The sequence below is a fragment of the Melopsittacus undulatus genome, chromosome 15, assembly GCF_012275295.1.
Source record: "Melopsittacus undulatus isolate bMelUnd1 chromosome 15, bMelUnd1.mat.Z, whole genome shotgun sequence".
NCBI classification, from domain to species: domain Eukaryota; kingdom Metazoa; phylum Chordata; class Aves; order Psittaciformes; family Psittaculidae; genus Melopsittacus; species Melopsittacus undulatus.
This window is the reverse complement of record NC_047541.1, coordinates 715,177-738,509: the sequence shown is the minus strand read 5'-3', so window position 1 is coordinate 738,509 and position 23,333 is coordinate 715,177. Positions and strand designations below refer to the sequence as shown.

At 49.0% G+C, this 23,333-nt stretch overlaps 1 protein-coding gene across 3 annotated transcripts in view; it reads right to left on the bottom strand.

Annotated features, from left to right (window-relative positions):
• Positions 1–22,555, bottom strand: part of POU2F3 (POU class 2 homeobox 3) — a 40,932-nt gene extending 18,377 nt beyond the window's left edge. The window contains exons 1-4 of one of the 3 annotated variants that reach the window (XM_013127357.3): positions 22,270–22,555; positions 18,357–18,410; positions 17,476–17,544; positions 6,968–7,002 (exon numbers count right to left, since the gene is read on the bottom strand). In XM_013127357.3, the coding sequence (XP_012982811.1) occupies positions 6,968–7,002; positions 17,476–17,544; positions 18,357–18,410; positions 22,270–22,555 (444 nt within the window). The remainder of the gene's footprint in view (positions 1–6,967; positions 7,003–17,475; positions 17,545–18,356; positions 18,411–22,269) is intronic. The other 2 variants (XM_031043319.2, XM_005142637.3) reach the window with 2 other exon arrangements.
• Positions 22,556–23,333: the final 778 nt, after the last annotated feature.

Below are 23,333 nucleotides of genomic sequence, written 5' to 3'. Positions count from 1 at the left end.
GACCTGCTTTTAAAGAGGGGAGGAGGGTGTCCCATTTTCGTGGTCAGAAGGGTGAGAACCTCCAAACAAAAGCATAGAAAGCAATTTTACCACCATTAAGGCTGTCAGTTCTCTCACATCTCCAATCCAGGACTCTCCCTGCCCCTTCCTCCCTAGCCATCCTCAGCCCAGGGGTCCTGTCCTCCTGCCCCAACCTTCTCATGCGTTGCACTGCTGCTCCCTGCATCTCTCTCAATTTCACTTGCCCAACTCCCAAAGCTCTCCAGGACTCCACCTCTGCCTACACCTTTGTGCTTATCTTCTTTGCTCCCACCCTGGGCTGCATCCCTGCCCCTTTCCTTATCAATCCGATTTCACACACACCAGCCTTCATGGCTTCTCCCATGCCCTCTTGCATGCTCACACAGGTTCCCCAGAGCCTAGTCACGTTCCTGTTGAAGTCAGCAGCAAAGTTGCCTTATTGGGCTTTTCTGGGGCCGGAACCAGACCCTTCACCTTTCTCCTGCATGAAAACCTCCCCTTTCCATGGATCTCTTCTCTAGAGGGAGGAAACTGATTGTTCTGGATTCTCTGTGCCCTCTGGCTTCCAACCAGTCACCAAACATCTAAATACCTGGCACTGCCTCCGTGCTGTACAGTACTGATGTCCCCAGCTCAGCCATCCAAGAGGAGGGCAGAGCAATGTCCACCTAACGAGTCATGGAGCAGGCAGCCCTCTCTTGCAAGGCTCTTTCCACCACATCCCATGCTGGAAAGGAATTAACTTGGAATCAGACGGCTCCCGTGACTGGGGCTGGCTCCATCCCAGCTCCGCAGGTTTCTCTGATTGGTTCCCAGTAGTTCTGGCACCAGTTGCTGCGCCCCAGGGAACTGGGACACAAGAAATGAAGCTAGAGGGATTGCATTAAATACACACAGGTAATATAATTAAAAAAGAAAGGGAGAGTTAGAAAGATCAACTTTGCTGGATCATCCCAGGCTTTCATTTTGGGTGGAGGGAATGAAGTCTAGATATTGAAGGGAAGAGGGAGCTCAGAGCCAGTTCTGGCATAACTGGGTTGCTGTGGGCAACTTCCATGTGCTGGGAAGCAAGGCAAGAGGGTTTCTTGCTGGGATAAACCCGATGTCTGCCTCCTAAGGGGCTGAGCTGCCCCACTTCAGCCCACTGATTTCACACGGAGCGCTAGCAGATCAGCACCTCTGGGAAGGGAGAAAGTGCACTCTGATGTCAGGCTCCTGAAATTAGAGGCCTTGCTTGAAACCCCATCACCTTCACTTTCTTATGCTATGACTTGCCCTGCTGCAAAATGGGTGTAGGGCCCCACCCTTGCTGGGTGTGCAGGCTTTTGATGGAATTCTTGGAGCTCTCCAGATGAAAGGCCTTCAAGAATCCAGTCCTCTCCTTATTACGGATGAGCCATTCTCCAGCAGGCACAAGAGTCATATCCATGCACAGCAGTTCGTGCAACTCACCGCTCAAAAGGATGCCGTGCAACCTCAGTAGTGGTTTGACAGTGACAACCATGCCTTGAGCTTAGTTCCTATTGTGGACACAATTGTTATGTCCCTCTAGACAGGTCCATGAAAATAGGGCTTGTCCCCTAGGAGCCTAGTAAACATCTCCCAAAGGGTGATAGAAGACGAATTTGCACAGAGATCTCTCTCCATCATCTCTAAGATAGCTTAAAAATGGTTGTACAAGATACATTGCCAGTAAACCAAGGCCACAAGTGTAAGGAATACTTTATAAACACAGGTTGCTCTTAAGCTTGGAGCAGGAAAGCAGGAGTTTATGAACTGACTGCAGCTGGATCTTAAGGATCCAGACATGTCTGAAGCCAGTCGGGGTTGCTGTTCTTGGCTAACATAATCAGTGGTCTCAGTCCACCTCTTGAGGTTTTAAAACGCCAAATCCTCCTTCCTGCTTCCATCCCTCTTTCCCTCCTAAGCTTCTCCAGAGACTCAGTGGCCTGTTTTGGAGTTCATTCCCAGCCATCTCATCTGAGGGCCTCTGCAAGGCACCAGAACAAAACTAGCTTGAAGAAGGGGTTCTTTTACATATCTGTCCTAAGCAAAACAGTTCCATATATAGAAACAGAGGACTTTCCCTCAAGCCAGGGCTTTCTCTGATGCTCTCCCAAAGGGCTGCATTTCAATGAAGAACCAGAACACACATACAAATTTATGCAATCAGTCTGTCCCTAGGACAGAGCAAGGAGACTTCAAAAGGGAAAGGCCAAGGTAGTGTTCAGCTTAGATCCAGTGTCAGTCAAGGCAGATACGGGGCAGCCGGGCTGATTTCCAGTTCATGAAGGCTCAAGAGATGAAAAGCAGATGCGAGGCTTAGGCTGATGCCCTGGGGCAATGCAGAGAAGAAGAGAGAGTGAAATCTGAATTGATCCCCAGAGGGGAGAAGGAAGTAGGATGTGAACCTCCCCTTGAGAGGAGGGCAAAGCAGGACTGGGATGGAAATCTGGAGGGCAGACTGAAACCTGAACTACCCACAGGGAAAAGCCAAGCAGGAACAGAAATGACATCTAGGGAACAAATGAGATTAGGGGAGGTGGGAACACAAAGTGGAATGAAAAACTGAGAGAGATCCCTGGGGGAAGGGAAGCCCTGATTGAGCGAAATTAAATCTGCAGGGAGTTTTGCATCCCAGATATTAATAACAAACTACCGAGCAAGTTAGGCCCTTCTTTCCACCTTCAAAAGGATGGAGGGGAGGAAGAACTTGTCTGTGGTTGAGCACAAGACTATGAATCAGAGAATCAGAGTCCATATCCCAGCACTGCTAGGGAGCAGGTCCCTGGATTACAATACACCTTAATGTCCACAGGCAACTGTCCTATAAAGCATCCATTGATTTCAGCAGCAACCACAGTACTCAGCATCTTTGGGAAAAGCCAGGTAGTCAGCCTGTGTCTGCTTCGTCTGTAAAGCAGGGTTAAACACCTCCCTACCTTCCAGAGGCATCAGGGTTCTAAATTCATCAGCAAAGAACCTTCAGACGTGTGGGTGGAAAGTACCAAACAAGGTCACTGTGTTACTAATGGCATTGAAAAAGCCACCAGTGACTTTAGATCTCAGGTGCAGTTTGCCCACTGATTTCTCACATCGTGCTTCTACAGGATATCAGCTATGAAGGCCTGAGACACCTCAGTATTACCCCATGTGCAAAACTCAGTGCTGAGCTAATGTGTGTAAGAAACACAAGGCCACTTCAATTTGCATATCCTCTTTTCTTGTTTTGTTCGGGATGCTTCTGTTTGTGTTCTGAAGATCTCTCCTGCCCCAGCAAGACATCTCCAAGCTACCTACTTCTCCCAGGTAAATCCATCCTAAGATCCTACTTCTAGGAAACCTGTGGGAAAGAGGTGTATGTCCTTCTTAAATCCCCTGACTGGTGCAAATTGAAGACAACAACTAATAGGAGTAAAGAAACAACAGGAAGATTCAAACTGTGCTAAGCCCAGCCCTGGACTGAACCCAGGACAACTGCTCAAGTACATTAACGCCTGCTTGTCTGTCTTAAATATGGTAAAGTCTCATGGCAGGATCACCTTCACACTGATACAAATACCAAACCTGTCATTATCATTAAACAAATGATAGCCTGTCTGCAAGGGGTAGCCTTTTGCTGGAATGAAACTGCACGATGTATTTGGATACAAAGCACATGTACATCCTGCTAAACCTTCCCTGCGCTGGCAACACATAACCTGTCAGCTTGATTGCAGGATTGCATCCTCTTCTAACACAGTGTTTGAGAACATGAAGGGGCTTGGAGAGCATCTCTCATTCCCTTCTCTGGAAGTAGGGGATATCTGAGCCTTTGTTCCTCCCTAGCACTCAGAGGCTGCATTGCTGCAAGGACCAACAGGTGACACGATGCTCCCCATCACTTCCTCATGGAAAAGAAGTCAGTGATTCAGCATCTGTGTGTTTTCCTCCTCCAGCTGCAGATTGATGCACACAGTACTATGTGCAGGACTACCGTGCACACAAGCCCTGTCACCTCCCAAAACCATCAGTCCTAGCTCCGTATGTGTATTCCACAAGGCAATATGAACTGCAGACGCAAGGTAAATTACCTGGGTCTCTAGAACAGAGCAACCTACAAAAACAAACAATGTGCTATTTCCTTAAAGGCTGAGCACTGCATATACCAATGGGGAAATAAACCAAACACGACCACAGCAGCATCACCACATTAGAGCAGGGAAAAGGTCTTGTTTCAACACTTTCCATCCAACCTTCCCCTGGTCCCACACAATGTCCTTTCATGGCAAGACTTGGAGTAAACCTGCGAGTTCCTCAGTTCTGTTCCTGACATGCTCTGGACACGATCCCAACCCATCAAGAAGCAGATGGCCCTATCCAGGTTGCCAGCACTGAAGGTGAAAGTTTATTACTATCTCTTTGCATTTCCCTTGATATAAACAGGAAACAAACAGCATTAGACTCGCTAAATGAAAAGCCAAACCAGATAGGCAAGGCAGAAGATGCTGCTTTTTTCATACACACCCTTTTCCCTCTCATTCACATACAAATTACTGTTGCATCCAGGTGGGAGGAGAGTTTGAAGAGCAGAGGGAGGGGGGGAAAGAAATGTTTGCCAAATAGGTTGAGGGATCAGAAAGCAGCTTTCTCATAAAGCACAAGGCTGACCCACAAACTGCCTGAAAACCTCAAACTCCACAAGAGCTTCCCTCCTCCCCATCTTCAGGGTGAGAGCAGCCACAGCAGGGAATGGGTAGGCAAGTAAGGGGTCTAACCAGGTCACTCCACCCTTCTCTTCCTGCCTGGAGCGTAACATGGGAGGGAAACAGACCTGAAATGTAGGCCATCTACAAAGACTGGGGGAGAGGCTTAAACGATGTGAGATTTATGATCTTCAAAGTGATTAGCGCCCAGCACTCCAAATAAAGTCAAAGGGAGCTCTGCAGCTCTTGCATTGGGGTTGGAGTTGGGTTGCAAACCATGCTTCTTGGCTTCAGCTGGAGAACTTGAATTGCAAGGTAACAAAAAGAAGAAAAGCCACCCAAAAGCAACCTCAAACCCCAAACCAATATTAAAACCCCACCAACCTCCACCCCAAATCAAAGAGCTCAGCACCTGATTTCACATGAAAACACTCCCAGATTTCCATATCTCCCCTCTTCCTCTTTCTCGGCGCTTGAAATTTACTTGGTGAATTGAAGATGAATTCACCAATAGCTGAGGTTAACCTGAAACGTGAGTGTAAAACCCATGTGCATTTGGGCTCCTGCTTGTTTCAGAGTTGTAATCACAGTGGCTCAAGTCTACCCATGGCCTTGTGAGGGCCAAGAGAGGGAGACAAAGAGCCGTTTGCTCACGCCTGTGTCCACTCTCATGGACTGTTCCAACATGGCATTGATGGAAGAAGGCTTCATGTGGGGAATCAAACCAGGTTAAGGAAAAACCCCAAGCAAAACAAGAACACAACATTAAAATAAGGTTCCTCACAGGCTTCTGCTTTGCAAACCTCAGTAAGCCCCAGTCAAGTTTGCTGCTCAGTGACACAAACAGACACAAATGAAAGGGAGTTTGTAGCATCCTTTAGGTAGAAAGGGTAAAGAAGGGAATGCCACAAAAGGCTGTCACAAAAACCCAATCTCTTTTGGGAGGAGGACACTTCTATCAAGCTGAGTCTGGCCCAAACCCTACTGACTGTGAAGTGAAGCTGTCTGCCCCCATGACTTTACCAGCATCTGCTCACTCAGTGACATTAGAGGACTAGGACCTTAAAGATAATGGGTCAGAACATCAGTGGTTGTAAATCAGCACCACTTCACCACACTCGATAACGTTTCCTTGATTAACCTCAGCCCAGCTTCCAGTTCTAACACCTTTGTGGTGCTGCCATAGGAACAGTCGGCAGCATGCAGTGATGTTTTACTTTCATGGCTTATTTCTGTCTTGGGGGAGTTTTCTTTTATCACTCCTCATAAGCAGATTGGATCCTTCTCTTGGCGTGCAGAGAGCCTGTGCTTTGGGCTCTGCAATCCCCAGAGCTGGAGACACAAGACTTTTTGTTTTCAGCTCAGTATTCCAGAAACCTGGAAGATGGCTGAACGTGTTAAGACACCTTTGATAGGAAGTTACGACCCACCCAAAGCCAGAGCAGCCAAGCCAAACAAACAAACAGCAGCTTGCTGACATCTGTCAGACCAGAGCCACCAAGGCAAGCTGGAAGGACAGAAAAGTCACAGTGAGAAGCTTCAGCTGCCCATCTGCTTCCAGTAGGAAGCCTTTGCATTCAAGGAGACAGGGGTTGCTTGCAGCTGTATGAACCAGGAGGATAACAGCACTCACAGCAAAGACAACGGTCCCTGACATGCTTGCTTGCAATTAGGGCTCACTTGCCCTGCAAGAAACACTTCCTTGTATCTGCTGTCCCTTTCCCCACTGTCTTGCAAAGAGGAATCTGTCACTGTAGGCAGGCCTGGTCTTGACCTGTGCACTCCAAGACCTCAAACCGCCTCCTCTTCAGTCCTTGCTGATACTCCTGTGAGTCAGCCCTGTGCTCTTAGGCTTGCATACCACAGTGCTTCCAGCACCAGTGTCACAGACAGTGGAACTGCATGGGGTTTTGGGGCGGGATTTGCACATCTGCCAGTGTAACTGAGGTCCCTTTTGTTTCTAAATGACAATGGGAAAAATTAAAAAGCCAGGAAAAGCCTGAAGCAAACAGTGATTTAAAGAAACTCTATAATTAACTGAACTTCTATGAAATAGGAAGGCCTGGAAACCAGGAGTTTAATCTGTCATCCTATCCCACAAGGGGAATTGCGAAGAATTTATGTGGTCTGTTTAATGGCAGCTTCTGACCTAACAGTTTTATCTCTTAACAGTAGCTGCCTGAGACTCAGCAAGATGAGCAATTAAAAAACAATAAGGCAAGAAAGCAGGAGAATACCTGGTAAGCCAGGGAGCATCTTACCTGCCTGTTAAAGTCCAGCCCATTCTGTTCATTCCCTACAAGGAAACAAACAAATATCTCAGCATTAATGACAGCACTGATTTAAACTTTCCACGACTTAGAGCACACATAGCCAAAGACACATTGCTGGCCCAGCTTGGTTTGTTGTAGGAGCAAGGAGAGGAGGAGGAGGAAGGTGGAGTCAATGCGAAGGCAGCAATGGAAATACAAAGGCAGCAATGGAAATACAAAGGCAGCTTTTGCAACATTTAGAGGTATCAGCCTTTGCTGAAGTTAAACAGAAGAGCTTCTGCCCTGGAGATACCTGGCCAAGCAGTGAGGGTGGGGGAAAGCTCACTGACTGCAAGGGAGATTCCAGCCGAGGTGAGCTGGAGGACATTACAGATATCCAGGGAAATCCGTGACCGTGGCACTGTCCATAAAAGAAGAACTGACTGTGGGAGAAGCTAGCAAACAAGTGGCCAAGGCTGCGAACCAGGGATCTTTGGGAACCCATGTGGCACCAAGTAATTACGGGATATCTAAGGGAACAGAGGGTGCCGTGGGGTTGTGCTCAAGAGGCGTCTCCTTGATTCCAAGAGAGATTGGCAGGCACAGGGGGAAAATCAGACAGGTTTCAGCCTGAAGGTACCGCACAGGCCCTCACTCATTCCCCTTTGATGATAAACATTCCCCCCCCCATCACACCTGCCAAATTCATCAAGAATATCACAGAGGAAAAGTTGTATGCTCCATAGATATGAATGCTTTAAGGGATTCCACGAAGCCTCTTTAGTTGCAAAGGCAACCCCAAGAAACCCCTTCCCTTTGCAATCCATTCCCTAAGTCATTCTCTTCTAATCCAACTGAGCTGGTGGTAAACAGCCTTAAATTGCTCACATCCCACAGGCACAAGCCCCCAGGGCCTCTTCCTTCTGCTTTTTGAGTATAACGTTCCCCATAAAGCATAGCCCATGCCCTGTGATCTGATCAAGCTTCAACACATCATGTTTTTCAGGAGTTCATTTCTCTTGCATAAAGCTGGAAAGTGGTTAATAGAGGTTGTGCAGGCAGGAGTGCAAATCCAGTGCTCCACTGACTTGTTTTCAATGGAACAAGCCCCTATCCCATACCAGCACACAGTTTTCCAGCTTGAACCATATACAATATTCCCAGGCAAGCCAGCATGGTTCTGTTTGACCATCAGGGGGAGAGCATGCTTGGTACAGTTATTAGGTGGCAAAATGCTTTAGAGTCAAACCATAACGATTTCATGGCACCCTGTTCTCTGCTACCTAGAAACAGCTCTGGAGATGTAATCTTCAACGCGTTAGCAGTGATGACTGTGGAAACTGAACTGCCTTTGTTGCTCTAGTGAGGCTGAGCTGTAGCTCTTCTCTTTCAAGCAGCACCACAGCATTATTGCAGGGCAGAACAAGCTGTTGCCCCCCAGCTCTGAAATCTCCTCTATCTTCTCATCATCTGCAACTCAACCTAGATCCAGCTCTGCACCTTCTCCCCCCGCCTGTCTGCATTTCTGCTGTGCTAGAGCCTGCCCTCCCTTCCTGGCTTCCTCCAGACCTGCTTCTCAAAGCTCTTTCTCTTCCCAGTCTCAGGTCTTTATCTCCTTCCATATAATCCCCTACTCTACTACAACCTCCAACGTGCCACGTGCTTCCATGCCTCTCACTGTAGCCATCTGCTCCCTGACCACCCCTCTCCAGCTGCTCCTGCCCGGGGAATTCATTCATTCATTGCGTTCCAGCTCTACGCCCCAAGAGCCAACAACTGCACACATAACGATGGGAATGCTGATAGTGTTAATAGATGATTGCAATCAGTATCCACACACCTGAGCAGGACTGTGTGAGGATCTTCAAGGCCTGCAGTTTCTACCTTTGAAACCCTCGGCGGGTTGATGCAATCTAGAGGCAGTAGCTAAAGGGAAGAAAGGCAAGAAGAGAAGGAGGAAACAAAGTTCCTAGCTGCTAAAACAGAACAGGAAGGAAAAGGTTATCTTCTGGTTTCTTGGATACAAGACTTTTGCTCTTGTTCAAAAGCAGCGTGTTGATGAGGCAAGATCCAAAGACCTTGAGGTTAATCCCCAGGTGCCAGTGCTGATGGCTCTGAGTCACTGTCGTACACCCCAAAACTTGGAACCTGAGACACACAGCTGGAACAGAGGTGCATTGCTCTGCACTGCTAACACCAGCTCCAAGTTCTCCTGCATGTTGTTTCCTCCTCTTCCAAACTTCCCATCTCTTACTTGTTCCTCCCATCCCCAGCATGTGCAGCTGACAGGCTTCTGCCAAGTCCTACCCTCTGCTCTCTTGCACATCCCACTGCAGATCACCAGGGGTGTTTGGGAGCACCTCAACCAGGTGTTTTGTGACAGTGGAGCATATTGCAAATATGCATGGGGAATGACATTAACTCAGTCGCATCTTGGGCGTCTAAGTCTGAGATAACTGCCCCAGGCTGTCTTGGTAGACAGCAAGAAGAAATAGGCACCTCCAGAGGCCATTCATTTGACCTATCTTAGACGCCTATCTTAAACTGAGATGAATGGCCCTCTGGAGATGACTATTTCTCTTTATTGACTACAAAGGGACCCAGGGGCAACTAGTTCAGCCTTAGATGTCCAATAGGAGATATTTAAAACCGGGTGAGGTTATTTCTATTCCCAGTGGTTATGTAAATGGAAGCTGGATACACAAATCTCTTCAATGTTTCAGCAGAAGTGTTTGTGCACAGATTTATTTGCAAACAAATCTTGTCTCTATTTCAGTAAAAGCTTGAGTTTGAGCAAAATGGAAGCGATTCCAGCTGCAAGCCAAGGTTTGGGTGCAATAGGGATAACAATTCTCCTCTTTCTCTTAAATCAGTAACTTTCCTACAAATACTATGAAATTAGACTCGTTTTCTCACGGTTTCCATCCACATCAGGACTCACACTGAAGCAATCATTTCTCTCCTTAAAGGAGCAGGCTGTTCAAACAATGAGGATCTGCACTTAAGATTTAATCTTTTCTAGCTCCAGGAGATAAAAAGAAAGGAAAGTGTAAGTGGCAGCAGATTCTCTGCTGCTGTAAACTGCCAGGACTCCACTAATGTTAATGGAGCTTCACACCAGCCAGCACCTTGCCTCTTGCTACACCAGCCAGCCAGAAGGGATCCAAAATACGTGCTAGATGCAGTCCTCCCTCCCTTCACTTCCATCAGACAGGGAAAGCCCTGGCATTTAAATGGAGAAGGATCACTCTGAGCCCCTTGCACTGTGGTTCCCAGGAGCTTCCCCATCAAACCAGCCCTCATTGCCCTCTTTACATGTGTTCTGGACAGGGGAAAGAGGCAGTGATAAGCTCAGCTCGGCAGACGAGGACTCTGCTGCTCTCCTTGGTTCACCTGGCAGCTGTTTTGCATAGCACTGGCATCAGATCTGGTGCGAGTTTGCCTGGGGAGGTTTCTCTGGGGATGGGAGCAGCAGAACAGTTCCGGACAGCTCCCCCCCACCCGCTGCCATTCCCCCCGCCTGGAATGCGGTGCTTGCTCTGAAAACCAAAGTGCTCTATCAGACCCGACACGATTCCCACTGGAAGCCGCTGAGCCAGTCCAGGGCTTGAGGATAAAAGCACCGGAATGGGAGAAAAGTAAAATCAAGATTGCAATGTACCTTCATCTTTGCCAGGCAAACACATGCAGCAACATGCAGGTGTCACCTATAGGGAGTGACAACCGCCCGTGGCTTTTCACCCCGTGACAAAACCAGGGCTGAAACCAGAGGCTAACCTTATACCCCTTCCCACCCAACCCCACACTTAATTCACGCCCCGGTTTGATCTCAGCTGCACAGAGGGACAGGGAATTAAAAGGTGATTTCAATCTCGAACAGGTGTTGGGGAATTCCCACAGGGAATCAGTTTTCTGCCGCATGCATTTGGGAGGGAAATTGGGAACAGCTGAAGGGGGATGGAGGAACAGTGCCAGGCAGACACCAGGCAGGGGATTCAGCTGCCTGGGCTTAGATGTCTAACTTTTAGGTGTCTAATTCTGAGCCAATTGCTCTAGGCTCCCTTTACAGCCATGGAGAGGAAGCAGGCGCTTCCAGAGGGCAATTCATCTTGCCCCTAAGATAGACGGCAGGGAGATGAATCACCTTCTGCAGATCCCTCTTTGCATCATTGACTGTACAAGGAGCCTGGGGTGAGCAGGTCAGGCTTCAGCCTCAAAGTATTGAATATCTAAAATTAAGATGAATCTCACCTATCCTGAAGATTTTAGCACTCCAGCTGTAAAGCACAACACCATCATGACTGGCAAAGCAGGCCAGATGCAGAGTGCCTTTCAGTGTACGTTTTCTAGGAGCTGAGAAATTCAGCTGTTAAACTGAGACAAGAATCAAATCTCTCGCCTCAAACAACATGGGAAGATGAAAGATTACCCATGAGTGGGTAAAGAGTGGCAACAGTTATTGCCACTATAAAAAACACTTGACCCACACACTGGAGATTGAGCAAAACGCTCACCTGCCCTGAGAAGAATGTATTCCATTAAGCAAAAAAGATATTCAGCATCAAATACACTTAGAATTTCAATTCACTTTGGAGACTCAAGCAAATACCAAGTCATAGCCCTCATGCTACTCTTCCCAGCAGTCAGACCAGCTTGCCTCCAGAACTAGCAGGGAAAGGTGCTCACTTTAATCACCTTCTCTCCATATTAGTGGCTGCCCCCAGTTCCCTCCAGTGGAGGCAGACACCAGTCAGTTCCCTGGATCCTACTGGAATGCTGCTCCCAAGGCTCACCTTAAGTGCTGTTTAAAGGGAGCAGGGGGAAGTGTGAACAGGATGGGCAGTTTGAGGCAGGCAGATAGAGCTGCATCTTTCATCTTAACCATTTTCTCTAAAGACAAAACCAGACCAAACCAGGGCATCAAGAGCTTCGCCATGGGAAAGTTAAGGCTGGTTAGCAAGGAAAGTGAATCTGTGCTGACTCAGACAGCTACAGACTCCAGGGGAAGCTTTCACTGAAGACAAGGGTTTCATCTGGGTGGAAACCCCTGGGTTATAAAAACACCTTTCCTTTGTCAGCAGTGCCTCAAAGAAATCCCATCCTCTAGTCCCACTGCAGCTCCAAGTGCAACATCCCCTTCGTGGGGAGCAGGGGGAGAAAGGAGCACAGCAACTGTGGGAGACTGGGGCAGTTTCCAGAGGGAAACCCGAGGGCAGCAGTTGTTCCCACGGAAAACACTTCACCTGCAGGTGCTGGGAGAGGGCAAGTCTCTTCTCTTAGACCAGAGGCAAGAGGCAGATCAGACCAGCTCTTCCTTTGCCCCTCTAATTCAAGTCAAACCAGCCTTTTGTTCCCTTTTCCCCTCCCCATCCTTTTTTATCCTCTTCCATAATGGGATGTTTAAGGGGGAAAAAAAGAAATAAAATATATAAAATATAAAATAACCCAACCTCAAACCCTAATCACCTTCATTTGAATTTCAAATACCCCTCCTGGCCTCCCCCACGCCCCAACTGACTCGGAGCTGGGAATATGGAAATTTCTCCTGCTCGCCTTAAATGTGGCTGTGCTATGAAAATCATCAGCCTTATGCAAATCCTAAGCAGGCCCAATTGCCATAGCAACCAGCTGTTTCCAGCCCAACTGCTGCTGCTTTCATTTATCCAGGGCTTGTCCTGGGGCTGTGCATGGCTGCAGGGGGAAGAGACAAGAGAAATCCTGGAGGATCTGAGGGAAGTTTCACCAGGGAGAGCTTGCCTTGGAGAGCAAAGGCGTAGCCAAGGACTAGGCTCAGTGTGGGGCCAGGGAAGGCCAAGTTTCCTCAAAAGGCTTAGGGCTGGTGATGTGAACCGCATATGAAGAGGTAACAAAAGGCAATAGGAAAGCTCAGGCTGTGTAGCCCTTAAGCTTGCCTGCGACACCAAGCAGCACAACCTGAGCACCCACCAGCTCATCTCACACAAGCCATTGCATTGCCCAGTCTGACATCCCTTGCTTGTGCACGTTTCCTTTTGCCCGAGCTGGAAGTTGACTCGGACATCAGAGCCACCATACCCTGTCCCAGCATGAGCCGTTGCCTTTAGAGAGACCCTACCCCAGCGCCTGCAATTGGAATGCAATGAACAGCCTTCCCAGTGCAGAACAGGGCTCCACTCTGCCCAGAGCTGTACACCCATCCCTAGGGAGAGCAGCACCTGCATCACAGAGCTTACACCCAGGCAAAAAGGGCACCAGGAGGATGCTTTGTTTGGAGGGAAGCTCTGGTGTCCAGTTTAAGAGCTGCCTTTGGGTTCTCTCCTCCACTGCCAAGGGAGCAGCAGAAGAATAAAGTATGTGATGCTGACATCCCTCCATAGGCACAAGGTAGTTGAAGTTGAGGATGCAGGGTGAGAAGAATGACATGCATAGTGCCCAAAAGGGACACCCTGCAATACCATAGGAGTGGATGCATAGCCCTTTACCCTTTTCATTTTCTTAGTATCTAAAGGAAAGGGTCTTTCTTACTGTCAGAAAGAAGACATCTGCTTCATTGCTTCTCAATGCACTCAGGTAGGTTACCAGATGTGTGAGGGCTATATAACCCTGCTACCATGGCCACCAGAGCCTATCCTTCTGGCTCCATGTGCCTTCCCCAGTAAACCCCAAACCTCTACCTGGCTGCTGCTCTTTGAGATTCCAGAGCTGGGCAAAGCCATGGGGTCAGCCAAGCCCCACCAACACAAGGAGTGACACTGACTGCTCCCAAGGCAGAAATAGCGCTGTGGGGCTGCCCTATATTGCACCCACACATACACACCCCAAGTGCTGGGGTGCCCATCGCACCCCGCCCTGGGCTCCTGGCAGGCTGGCCAGTTCCCCGTGTTACAGGGTGGGGAGAGAAGATGTTCAGAGCGCCTGCAGCTATTCAGTTACCGATGGTTGTGTTTGAAGAGCTTCCCTATCGCCCTTTTGGCTTCCCCCCCATAGCCTCAACAGATGAAATCAAAGGGAAGTAGCTTTGCTTGGTGTAACCTGTTTTGATGGAGCAGATAAACGGGGAACAAGTGTCTGACACAAACAAACAGACAGACAGAGGCAAGTCCCACCTCAGCATTTTGTTGCATCAGATAGAGAGCGCTTAGATAAACCACAAGAAGGGGGAGATCTCTGCCTCTCGGCTGGAAGACCAGGGGCGACACTCTGCAGTGCCAAGCCCCCACAGTTCCCATACAAAAAACCAACCCAGAACTTGCTGGCAGGGCTTTCATCAGTTTAAAGAGATGAAAAGAGCTTCGAGCCAAGCATAAAACTCACGCTTGTCATTACCCCCCATGGAGTCAGCGGAACTGCCTTCGAGCCCAGCCACAGACAGCATTCAACTGTGTTGGCATCACACAGCACAAGGTGAAAAGGACCTTCGAACAACAGAGATGACCCAGTGCTCCAATGGGGGCTGACCTACACAGCTCCCGGGCCTTAGGGGAAATCAGTTGAATGTACATCCCTCACAAGAGGGGCTCATGCCTATTCCCCTTTTCCTCTCACACATGTGCCTTAATAAAAAAGGCAGAGTTAAAGCCAAAGAAGGGTTGAGATTTACAGGACTGTTTAGGGTATGTGATATTCCTTAGGTTTATATGTATTGATTTCACTCAGTTTTCTGTGAAATGGCAAAATGTCACTATAACCAGTAGACATGGAAGGGTGAGATCAAGATGGGGTTCGGAGAGCATCTTATTAAATAAAACAACTGGTGTGGACGGAAAGTAACAAAAAGTTTAACTTCCCTAACCCCCTATGAAAGATGAAACATTTTGCCAATTTTCTCTGAAAAATAACCCCCTCCCGCTAGTATTTTAAACACTTTCAAAGTAAAACAATGCCCCAAATTACCCTTTCCCCCTTCCCCCCCTCCCCAAGCCTAGAACTGGCGGAGATATGAAAGGATGAGATTATGCTTTTGACTCCTGACACTTCCCATCAGATCTTCAGGCATCAGGTTTAGATCAAGGGCTTGGTTTACAAAAGCATTTTGGCACCCAGCTCCCTTCAGTACTTTCTTAATTCTTCTTGGAGCCAGTCTACATCTTTTAGTGATGAAAGGCCCTTGTAAATATGCACCTCGAAGGATTTCCATTCTTTATAAGCGCTGTTATTGTTAGGTTGGTAACTGCCCTCTCCTTTGGGGGTAACAAGAGTCCCGGGGAAGCCGTGTGGATTGGTCCAGTTCATCAGGAAACGGGTCTTCAATTAATGAGTCATTGGAAAAGAGCTTTTCCCACATGAAGCTGGTAAACAAAGCACTGCACTAGGAGGTGTTGCAGTAAATATTCCTCTAACGACGTGTATAAGGGCAAATAAAAACTTCCAGGGAAGCTCAGTACAAAGAGCTCTGTTGTTTATAAACAGAATGGTCGGGAAGAGAAGAATAAGAACCAAAGCCTGACGAAGATGCGCAGAGGCTTCAGGTAAAGCAGCGAGGCCGACCCTCCGGGGGCCAGTGGGGCTGATGTGCTGGGTTACAGCACATATACAGCTGAGCAAGAGCCTGTGATCCTGCCCTGGGCATCCCGTTCTACAGCTGTGGTGGGACAGGAGGGTTTGTGCTGTTTGCTGCAGCTCCTAACTGCCTCTCATCATAGCTAAAGCTCTTGTGGTGATCTCCGGAGATCCAGATCAACCACTCAAGGGGCCTGCATTGTGGCAGGGGCAAAGTAATTTAAGCAGGTTCCTTGTATCAGTCCGCAGGGAAGTGTTGCTCTTGTGCAAATGAAGGCGATTGACTTGCTCTGATTTCCCTGCTTGATGTGAAGGCTCCTGGAGCAGAGCGAATGCTGCTGCAAACGTTTTTGTTATTTTAAAACAAATTGGCTTCACTTCTCTGCTTTCTTTTCTCGATTACCACTCGAAAGAGGTGTTAGAGCTAACACTAATGGCTGTCTGGGAAGCTTAAACTGAAAACCACGTTATCCAATCAACCAGGGTGCCAGCTTCTCACCTATTTAACACTATTGACTGCAACATCAGCAGCCAGAATCTCCCAGTGCATTTATATCGATGTCAACCCCCAAAACCGCCTCTCAATAAAGCTTTCCCTAATCTTGACTCAGCTTTGCTATCCATTAATTCTGCACGAAACACTTCAGGATCGTGCTTCCCAACTTCAGGATTGGTTTTAAAGAGCTTGGGATGCTGGGGACATATTTATTGTTAAGTGGCTCAGACACAGTCTCCTTCAAAAGACGGTTTGGGGTCATTGAAAGCCCTGAACAAAAGCTGACCTGACCAGGGTCAATCAGAGCTCATGGCTGTGAATAGAACCAGGTCCTATGTCTGCCTTAGAGTATGTCAAATAACAGCTTAATAGCTAAGAGCACAGAGGGTTTCTAGTCCTCAGTGGATAAGGTGTAACTAAAGGGGCAGGTTTAGCCTCATTACAACATGCCTGGAGTTCCCTGCCTTTATCAAGGTCTCTTTATTTATAAGTAATCTCAAACGACAGAAGAGAAACAGTAAATTCATTCCACGCAGAGCCTTAATCTGCTGCCCCCCCCCCCCCCCCCCCGCCCCAAATTTAGGGCTCTTCATTACTCAAAGAATAATGATTCTTCCACATTGTCTCCACCAGCTTTGGTGCTAAAGGTTCTTATTTCCAAGTCTATAATAAAGCACAAGGTTTCTAATAATCTTAATTTCTTACACCAAGTGGGTGCTAAAAATACTTCTTATTGATGCTTATTTGCCTAAAAAGTAATCTGACCATGAGCCTTTATTCCTGTAATTTCCCAGATTACAGGTAGAGGCAGTCAGAAGTGATGCCAGAACAGACAGAACTGATTTTCCTGGTGTGTATCACACCTTGTGGCAATGCAGAAGTTGGCTGGTAACCTGGCAGAAATCACTGCTAACACCAGCACTGTCATCTTCAAAGGATCACCCTGTTCCTCAGCTTTACATATGCAAGGCAAACTGGGGCTTCCAGCCTTGGAGCAGGGAGTCTGAGCAGCCATCAGGTGGGAGCAATGGAGATGAGAAACCCAATCATGCTTCAGGGTGAGGAGCAATCAATTTTTGCTGGAACTACCTGGCTGGAGTTGAATATTCCCCAAATCCCTCCCATTTTTCTACATACATGTGGCCAAAACAGGCTTAGTCCTCAGGGAGTTTTGTCTACAGGAGCATGTCTGACATGAACCCTGTGTAAAATGAAGAGGTGTTTGTGCTAAACAGAGTGGACCAAGACTATTTCAATAGCACTATTCCTTTGCCAAGACATGAGCATCTTTCCATGCTAAAATCAGGGAGGCACAAACTGATTCAGTGCTGCTACAGAAGGATCTCGCATGCTGATCAAGATACAAATGCAATCCTAGCCTAGAGCACATTCTTGATCAACTCCCAGGCTGCTTGGAAGAGCTCAATGCACCAGCAACAGGAGTCAAGCAAAGCACAGACAGAAACTTCCAGCACCCATGCCCCCCATCTCATTGCTTTCCCCTCCCTCCTTGCTTGCCCCCCACATCCCAGACCCTCCTTACCTGGCTCCACCTGGTCAGGTTCATGCCGAGTATCTGTGGAATCTGCTGCATCACCGCTCATCTTGATCTCTGGAAAAGGAGGCACAACTGATTTTAATAACAGGTCACAGTCCCAGGCAACAGGCACATGTGGCTTCCACTAAACAGCACAAATGAATGTGTAATTATAATAAACCATCAGACTTTCAAATTTCTGATTCCTCAACATACAGTCACTAGAATATTCATCAGCTCCGAGGATGCACTTTCCCTCCTGTTGCTCTTAGCATCCCTCTCGTTCCTCTCCCCCCTCCCCAATTTGCTGCTGTCTTCTCACTTCTCACATTTCTCCTTCTCCTCTTCTTCTTCCACCTTATTCTCCTGAGCAAGGGATGAGGAACTACCAGAACACCAGGAACACTCTCAGCCCCCCAGACCTCTCACCTGAGCTTTATATAGACTTCCCAAGCCAGCTGGTGTGGCTCTCAGCTTAATGTGCCCTCACACCTGTGGAGGCAGCAAATTCCTCTCAGCATTCCCTTCTCCTACATCTTTTCCTTGTCCCTCAAGACGGCTCAGCCAGGCCAGTGCTTGGTGCTGTATGAAGCACATGCATGGAGGACCGGTCTCAGAGAGATGCTCTAGGGAGGGTAGTGAAGTCTCTCTTCTCCTCTCCTCCTTTGCAAACTCAGCTCGTTTCCCTCAATACATTTGATCCCTATTTGCACAGTATTTACCCTGCTTTCTCCCACCTGTGCTCCCAGCCCTCCCAAAGCACCAAGAAGCTGCCTTGCTCCAAAGCACTGTCCCCAGCCCAGGAGCAAGAAGAGTGCTTTTCAATCAAGCTCCTACATACTTCCCCCCATCCCATCCTTATCAGTGCCAATAGATATGTCATTTACCCTTGAAGTGATGGCCTCCACCACACCCAGGGCCACTTTCTCCTTCGGGGACAGCTGAAAGAAAAGGTGGGAATAGTCAGCTTCACACTGGCTTGCTCATCCCCTCTTTTAGAGTCAAAGTACACACCAGTGGGAGAAGAAAGAATATCTATTCAAATTCAATGGACACCCCCCTCACCTATTCTACCCTTCCCATGGGAATTTTAACTCTTTCCTGGCTATTTGGGGAATAAACCCCCCAAAAGAGAACATTTTGTTCTGAAGAACTAACTGATTTGCATGTGCTTCCTGCAGCCAGTCCCTGCCACAGAATTTACCCCATTTGCATTGGGTAATAACAACACTGTGGAAGCAGGACCAGTGTTTGCTGTGGTTTTCTGGGGTAGAAAAGGCAGGTGGAAGCCTTCTTAAAGGCATCATGCAAACCTTTTCCTCTTTCCTATATCTGGCTGTATGATTTCCTAGCAGCAAAAAGGGTGGGAAGAATCCTATGGGTTTCTATTACACTAAAAGAAGCAGGTTGGTTTTGTTTGGTTGGGTTTTCCTTTCCCCTAATCAGACTCCCCAGTGTGCAAATAGCTCCTTTTTGACCAAAATGGAGAAGTTTTGCTTTGGTTGAAGTTTGAAACTTTTTATTCAGCAAATGAATAAAGGAAAAGATTTCATGTCAGGGACCAAGTGCAGAAACATTCCCATACTTCAGAAGCTTCTTTTCCTGTGTTAAGGAACAAGGTGGAAAAGGGGAGAAAAGCGACTTGTGGGATTTCCCTCCTCCTCCCCCCCTTCAAATAACCCCTCTGCAATTAAGACATGAAAATTTAGTGGGGCTTCTAAGCATTTCTACTGCAGGAAGAGTAATTATCATCAGCTATAAACATCTTCTTGTCTTGTCCTACTGCCAAGGGACCCTAACTTAGGCAATCTACAAAGCACAAAGTTATACTTGGTGCCAAGGAGTATCTTAAAAGAGAAAGCCTGATTCTCATAAAATAGAGGAAGAGAAATGTTAAGCCAGGCAGAAGTTCAGTGCTTGCTTTAGTGAGAAAGAACTGAACCAAGATACGCTCTGATTCTCCCATACGTAGAACAGAAGCAGTTTATTTTCACACAAATTCCTACCATAAAGGTACTCGAGTTATTACAGTTTAAATCCCATGGGGAAGACAAATAACAACAGGCAGCAAAAGAAAGCCCTTTTGATCAGAGCCTGATCTGAGTGGTGTGGGGCTGGCCACATTTTGTATGCCTATAGACAGCAGTGAAGGAATCACCTTCCAAGGGATCCTTAAGAACAAGAAGCAAGCATATGGAGGAATCACTTTCCAATATAAGTGTAGCCAATATACAGGCAACACCTTATTTATTGACACCCAGCATATATATTATATATACACCCAACATATATAGTCCTCCACTATATACAAGGACAGAGTGATGCACGTGGATCTGACTGTCCCGTCCATCTTGTCTCAAGACAAGACAGGCTGTGAACCTTTGAGCCCAGCTGAATGCAGGCTCCTTCCATGCAGCTTTGCCAGGCTGGCAATAAGCAGGGAATAAGCAGGCTTAGGAAAAAAGAATCTCTGGGAAAAATAAAGCAACTTAGGCCTGCCTAAGTCCTAACCACAGACCTATTAGGAGCCGCCACTGCGGCCTGGGCCATATTAAAACTGTGCTGCTATACCTCAGCTAGCAAACATAGCTGGAGTAGGGGTAGTCTGGTTTGTTCACCCAGACCAGTGCAGACACTTCTCTGGGGATGGATCTGCATCTCTATTTTTGCTGAAACAAATGGTGTCAGCAAATAAAGCTTTCCCAAGCCCTTATTCCTAGTGGTTGTTCAGACACGGGCACTAGGGTAAACCAGCCTGATGACTTTAAAAGGGAAAAGGAAAGGTGGTGGTGGTGGGAACTCAGCTTGGCTGCAGACCTGAAGCTGATTTGAATGTTCTGTGCTTTAAATGGCCAAGCCCCTCTGGAGGTGAAGTATCCCAATGCCTGGGGAGGAGGTGGTGGTAATGCTGCGGCAAGGAAACCTTCTGAGCAGGAAGCAGGCCATGCAGAGCCCAAGGAGCCCACCTTCACCTTGCACGTTGTGTCTTCACAGGCAGGGAGGAAGCAGAGCACACCTCTGCAAGCAGCCCACTGAAGGGCTTGCTGTTCAGAGACCCCGGGACTGAACAAAGGAGCTGCCTTTGCACAAGGGTGCAGAAACACCCTCCCATCAGCGCTGGGGTCTGGCACAGGAATTAGGACCCAGCCTGACAAAAAGACCCCCCCATGCAAAAAGACTGCTTAAAACTGATGCCCGTCTGGCAGGCAGCAGGGTGGGATGATGTGGGGGAATGGAAGAGCAGCACGCACCCAGCTCTGCACAGCTCCCGGCCAGATCCACCCTGGGACTGATGCCACTGGCTTTGACAGCGGGCACAGTATCGATCCGGAGATCTTCTCATGAAGAAAGAGTCGCCCACAAGCCGAGCAGATGGGTGGATAGGAGCCTGCGGGGGATGCGTCCCCGACAGACACCACACACAAGCACACCCAGCGCAGGTGCTCAGACTAGTCGGGCTCACACACCAAGCCAAGACCACGAGCCTCATGCCTCCTGCAGCCTCTGCTCACGGCCACTGCCTTCCCCATGCCTGCACAGTGGGGTGCTGATCGCCTCGGAAGGGGGTCCTGGTACCCCAGAGCCAGGGGCAGGTTGTAATGCACCCATGGAGCAGAGGCTTTGGCCGTCTCTGCAGGCTGACACGTTGTTAAGCAATGGCATTTCTGCAGCATCTCCCTTGCCCTGCAGGCCTGCCCATGAGCCCACCTTCAGGCACAGCCTGTGGAGGGGCTGCAAGTACTGAGCATGGAGCCCTGGGTCTCCCCTTCACAGCAGGACCACCAAATGCCTAAGTTTCACTGCAGCATGGCAATAGGTATGCAAAGAGAATGAGACTGATGGATGTATCCACACTATCCCCTCCAAACCTGGGGACAACACGCAGTGTTTTGTGCTGCACAAAGCACTCCACATAAGTTCAGTACCAAGGTATGTGGCTCCCAACACACCACTGCCTGTCCCTGCCACAGAATGGGCTGTCAGTATCTGGCCTTCATTCCTTCCACTGCCCTGCTTCTGCTCCAGCATCATCCTCAGCTCTGGTATGCCCAGGGATGCAGTCCTTCCCCTCCAGCACCGGGGCTCGAGCTGGGGACAGAAGTTAAACTCACTCTGCTGGTGTGAGCCAGAGCTCAGCGCATCTCCAAGGGATTTGGCAGTGATCGCCCTGGTTCCCCAGCTGATTGTGTAAGGGAGGTCTGCTCACAGGAGTTGTGAGCCTACTTAAGCTGTATCCCTGGATCAGACCCCCTAGAAGGAGTCTCTGTCCTCCTGAGTATCCCTGTTCATTCATTCCTCACTCAGCCCAGTCTCCGACAGCTCCCTCCTCATTCATTTCTCCCTCCTTTTCCCTCTTTGTAATTAACTTTTCCCCTTCCAACCCATGTCCTATCTCCCTCATTCACACACACACCCTTCCACCCTTGCCGCATCCCTTTGTGAATCCATCCCCTCTCACTCCTCCCGGCTTTATCCCACAAGCTAGGCACTAAATGCTCACTTTCCAGGTACGCAAGAGACTTCTGCGCTGTGCTCCCTGACCCACGTTAGGGCTGGCAGAGTGAGCGATGCACCCTCATTGTGGGCACGGCTTGGCAGCCCCTTAAGTAGGATCAGGGCAGCATCCATCCATCCCCAGGTAGGAACGTGGGCACTTAACCCGGCACTCCAGCGGGAGGAAAGAGGGAAAGGACGGGAGGAAAGGCCCCAGGAATCACAGCAGCCCCATTTCCTGCCCAAGCCCACGATCGGAGCTGCACGGCCAGCTCCGAGCCCGATCCTTCCTCAGGTGCTCTTTACCTGCGTGCACGGACTCCAGGTTCACCATCCTGCCGGCGGAGGGAAACCCGCGGTGCGCCCAGCCTCCTGCCGTCAGCCCCAGGTTGCCAGGGGCTGCCAGTTTGCCCTCCCTCCTCTGCCACCCGCTGCCTCTCAAACCGGCCGTGGGTCCGCTCCCCAAGGCACCTAGAGCTCCATTGCCTGTTGCCATGCAGGGCCAGGTGAGCATGCGGCTCCTCGCCACGCCTCGCCCCACCTCCGGCTCCCTCGGGTGCCCTGACACCCAGCAGCCTGGCGCCTGGCCCATGCAAAAGCTCCATTTGCATATTAGTAACTCGGGAATAGATGAGTCCCTGCAGCGCTACCAGGGCGTGGGGTGGGGTGGGAAGGAGGGAGGGAGGAAGGAAGGTGGTTCTGCCCTCCCTCGGCTGCACTGATACACCCCACAGCACCTGCCTGCTGGGCTGCCACCATCCCTCTTGTGCCCTCGTGGATAGGCTTTGGGCTCTGCCCTTTGCGATGCATGGGTAAGAGAGGCCGAGGCATCCGGGCAGCACCCACAAGGGAAGGTGTTTGAGCTGTGGGAGCAGTTCCTCCAGTAAGCAGAATGGGGCCACTGATAAACCCTGGGGTCTGGTCACAGTGAGCCTGTGTGGCTGAGTCTTTGCATCCCCTGAGTCTGGGCTGAACCCGAATGGTGCTGTATGAAACAAGCAGCACTAAGAGGAAAGGTAAGAGCAGACAGGTAACCCGACTTGGCTAAAGACACATGGCAGGGTTAGGATCAGCACATGGAGACTCCCCTTTCCTGCTTTGTGCTCTGTGTGGTACATCAGTACCCCTAGAATAGGAGAGGAGCAGCCTCTTCCTCCTCCTCCTGCTCAATGTTCTTTGAAGCTGCAGTATTTAACAGACTTCCAGGGAAGCCAAGGGGAAAAATCCCCTAATGTTGGCTTCTTCTGGAGAAAGCCACCAGAGGCCAGATCCACATCCTATGTTCAGTGCTGTGATGGGGACCAGCAGTCACCCTGCCTAACCCAGGCACCGTCCCTGCTTGATGACCCCAAATCCTCCCAGGGGTAGCA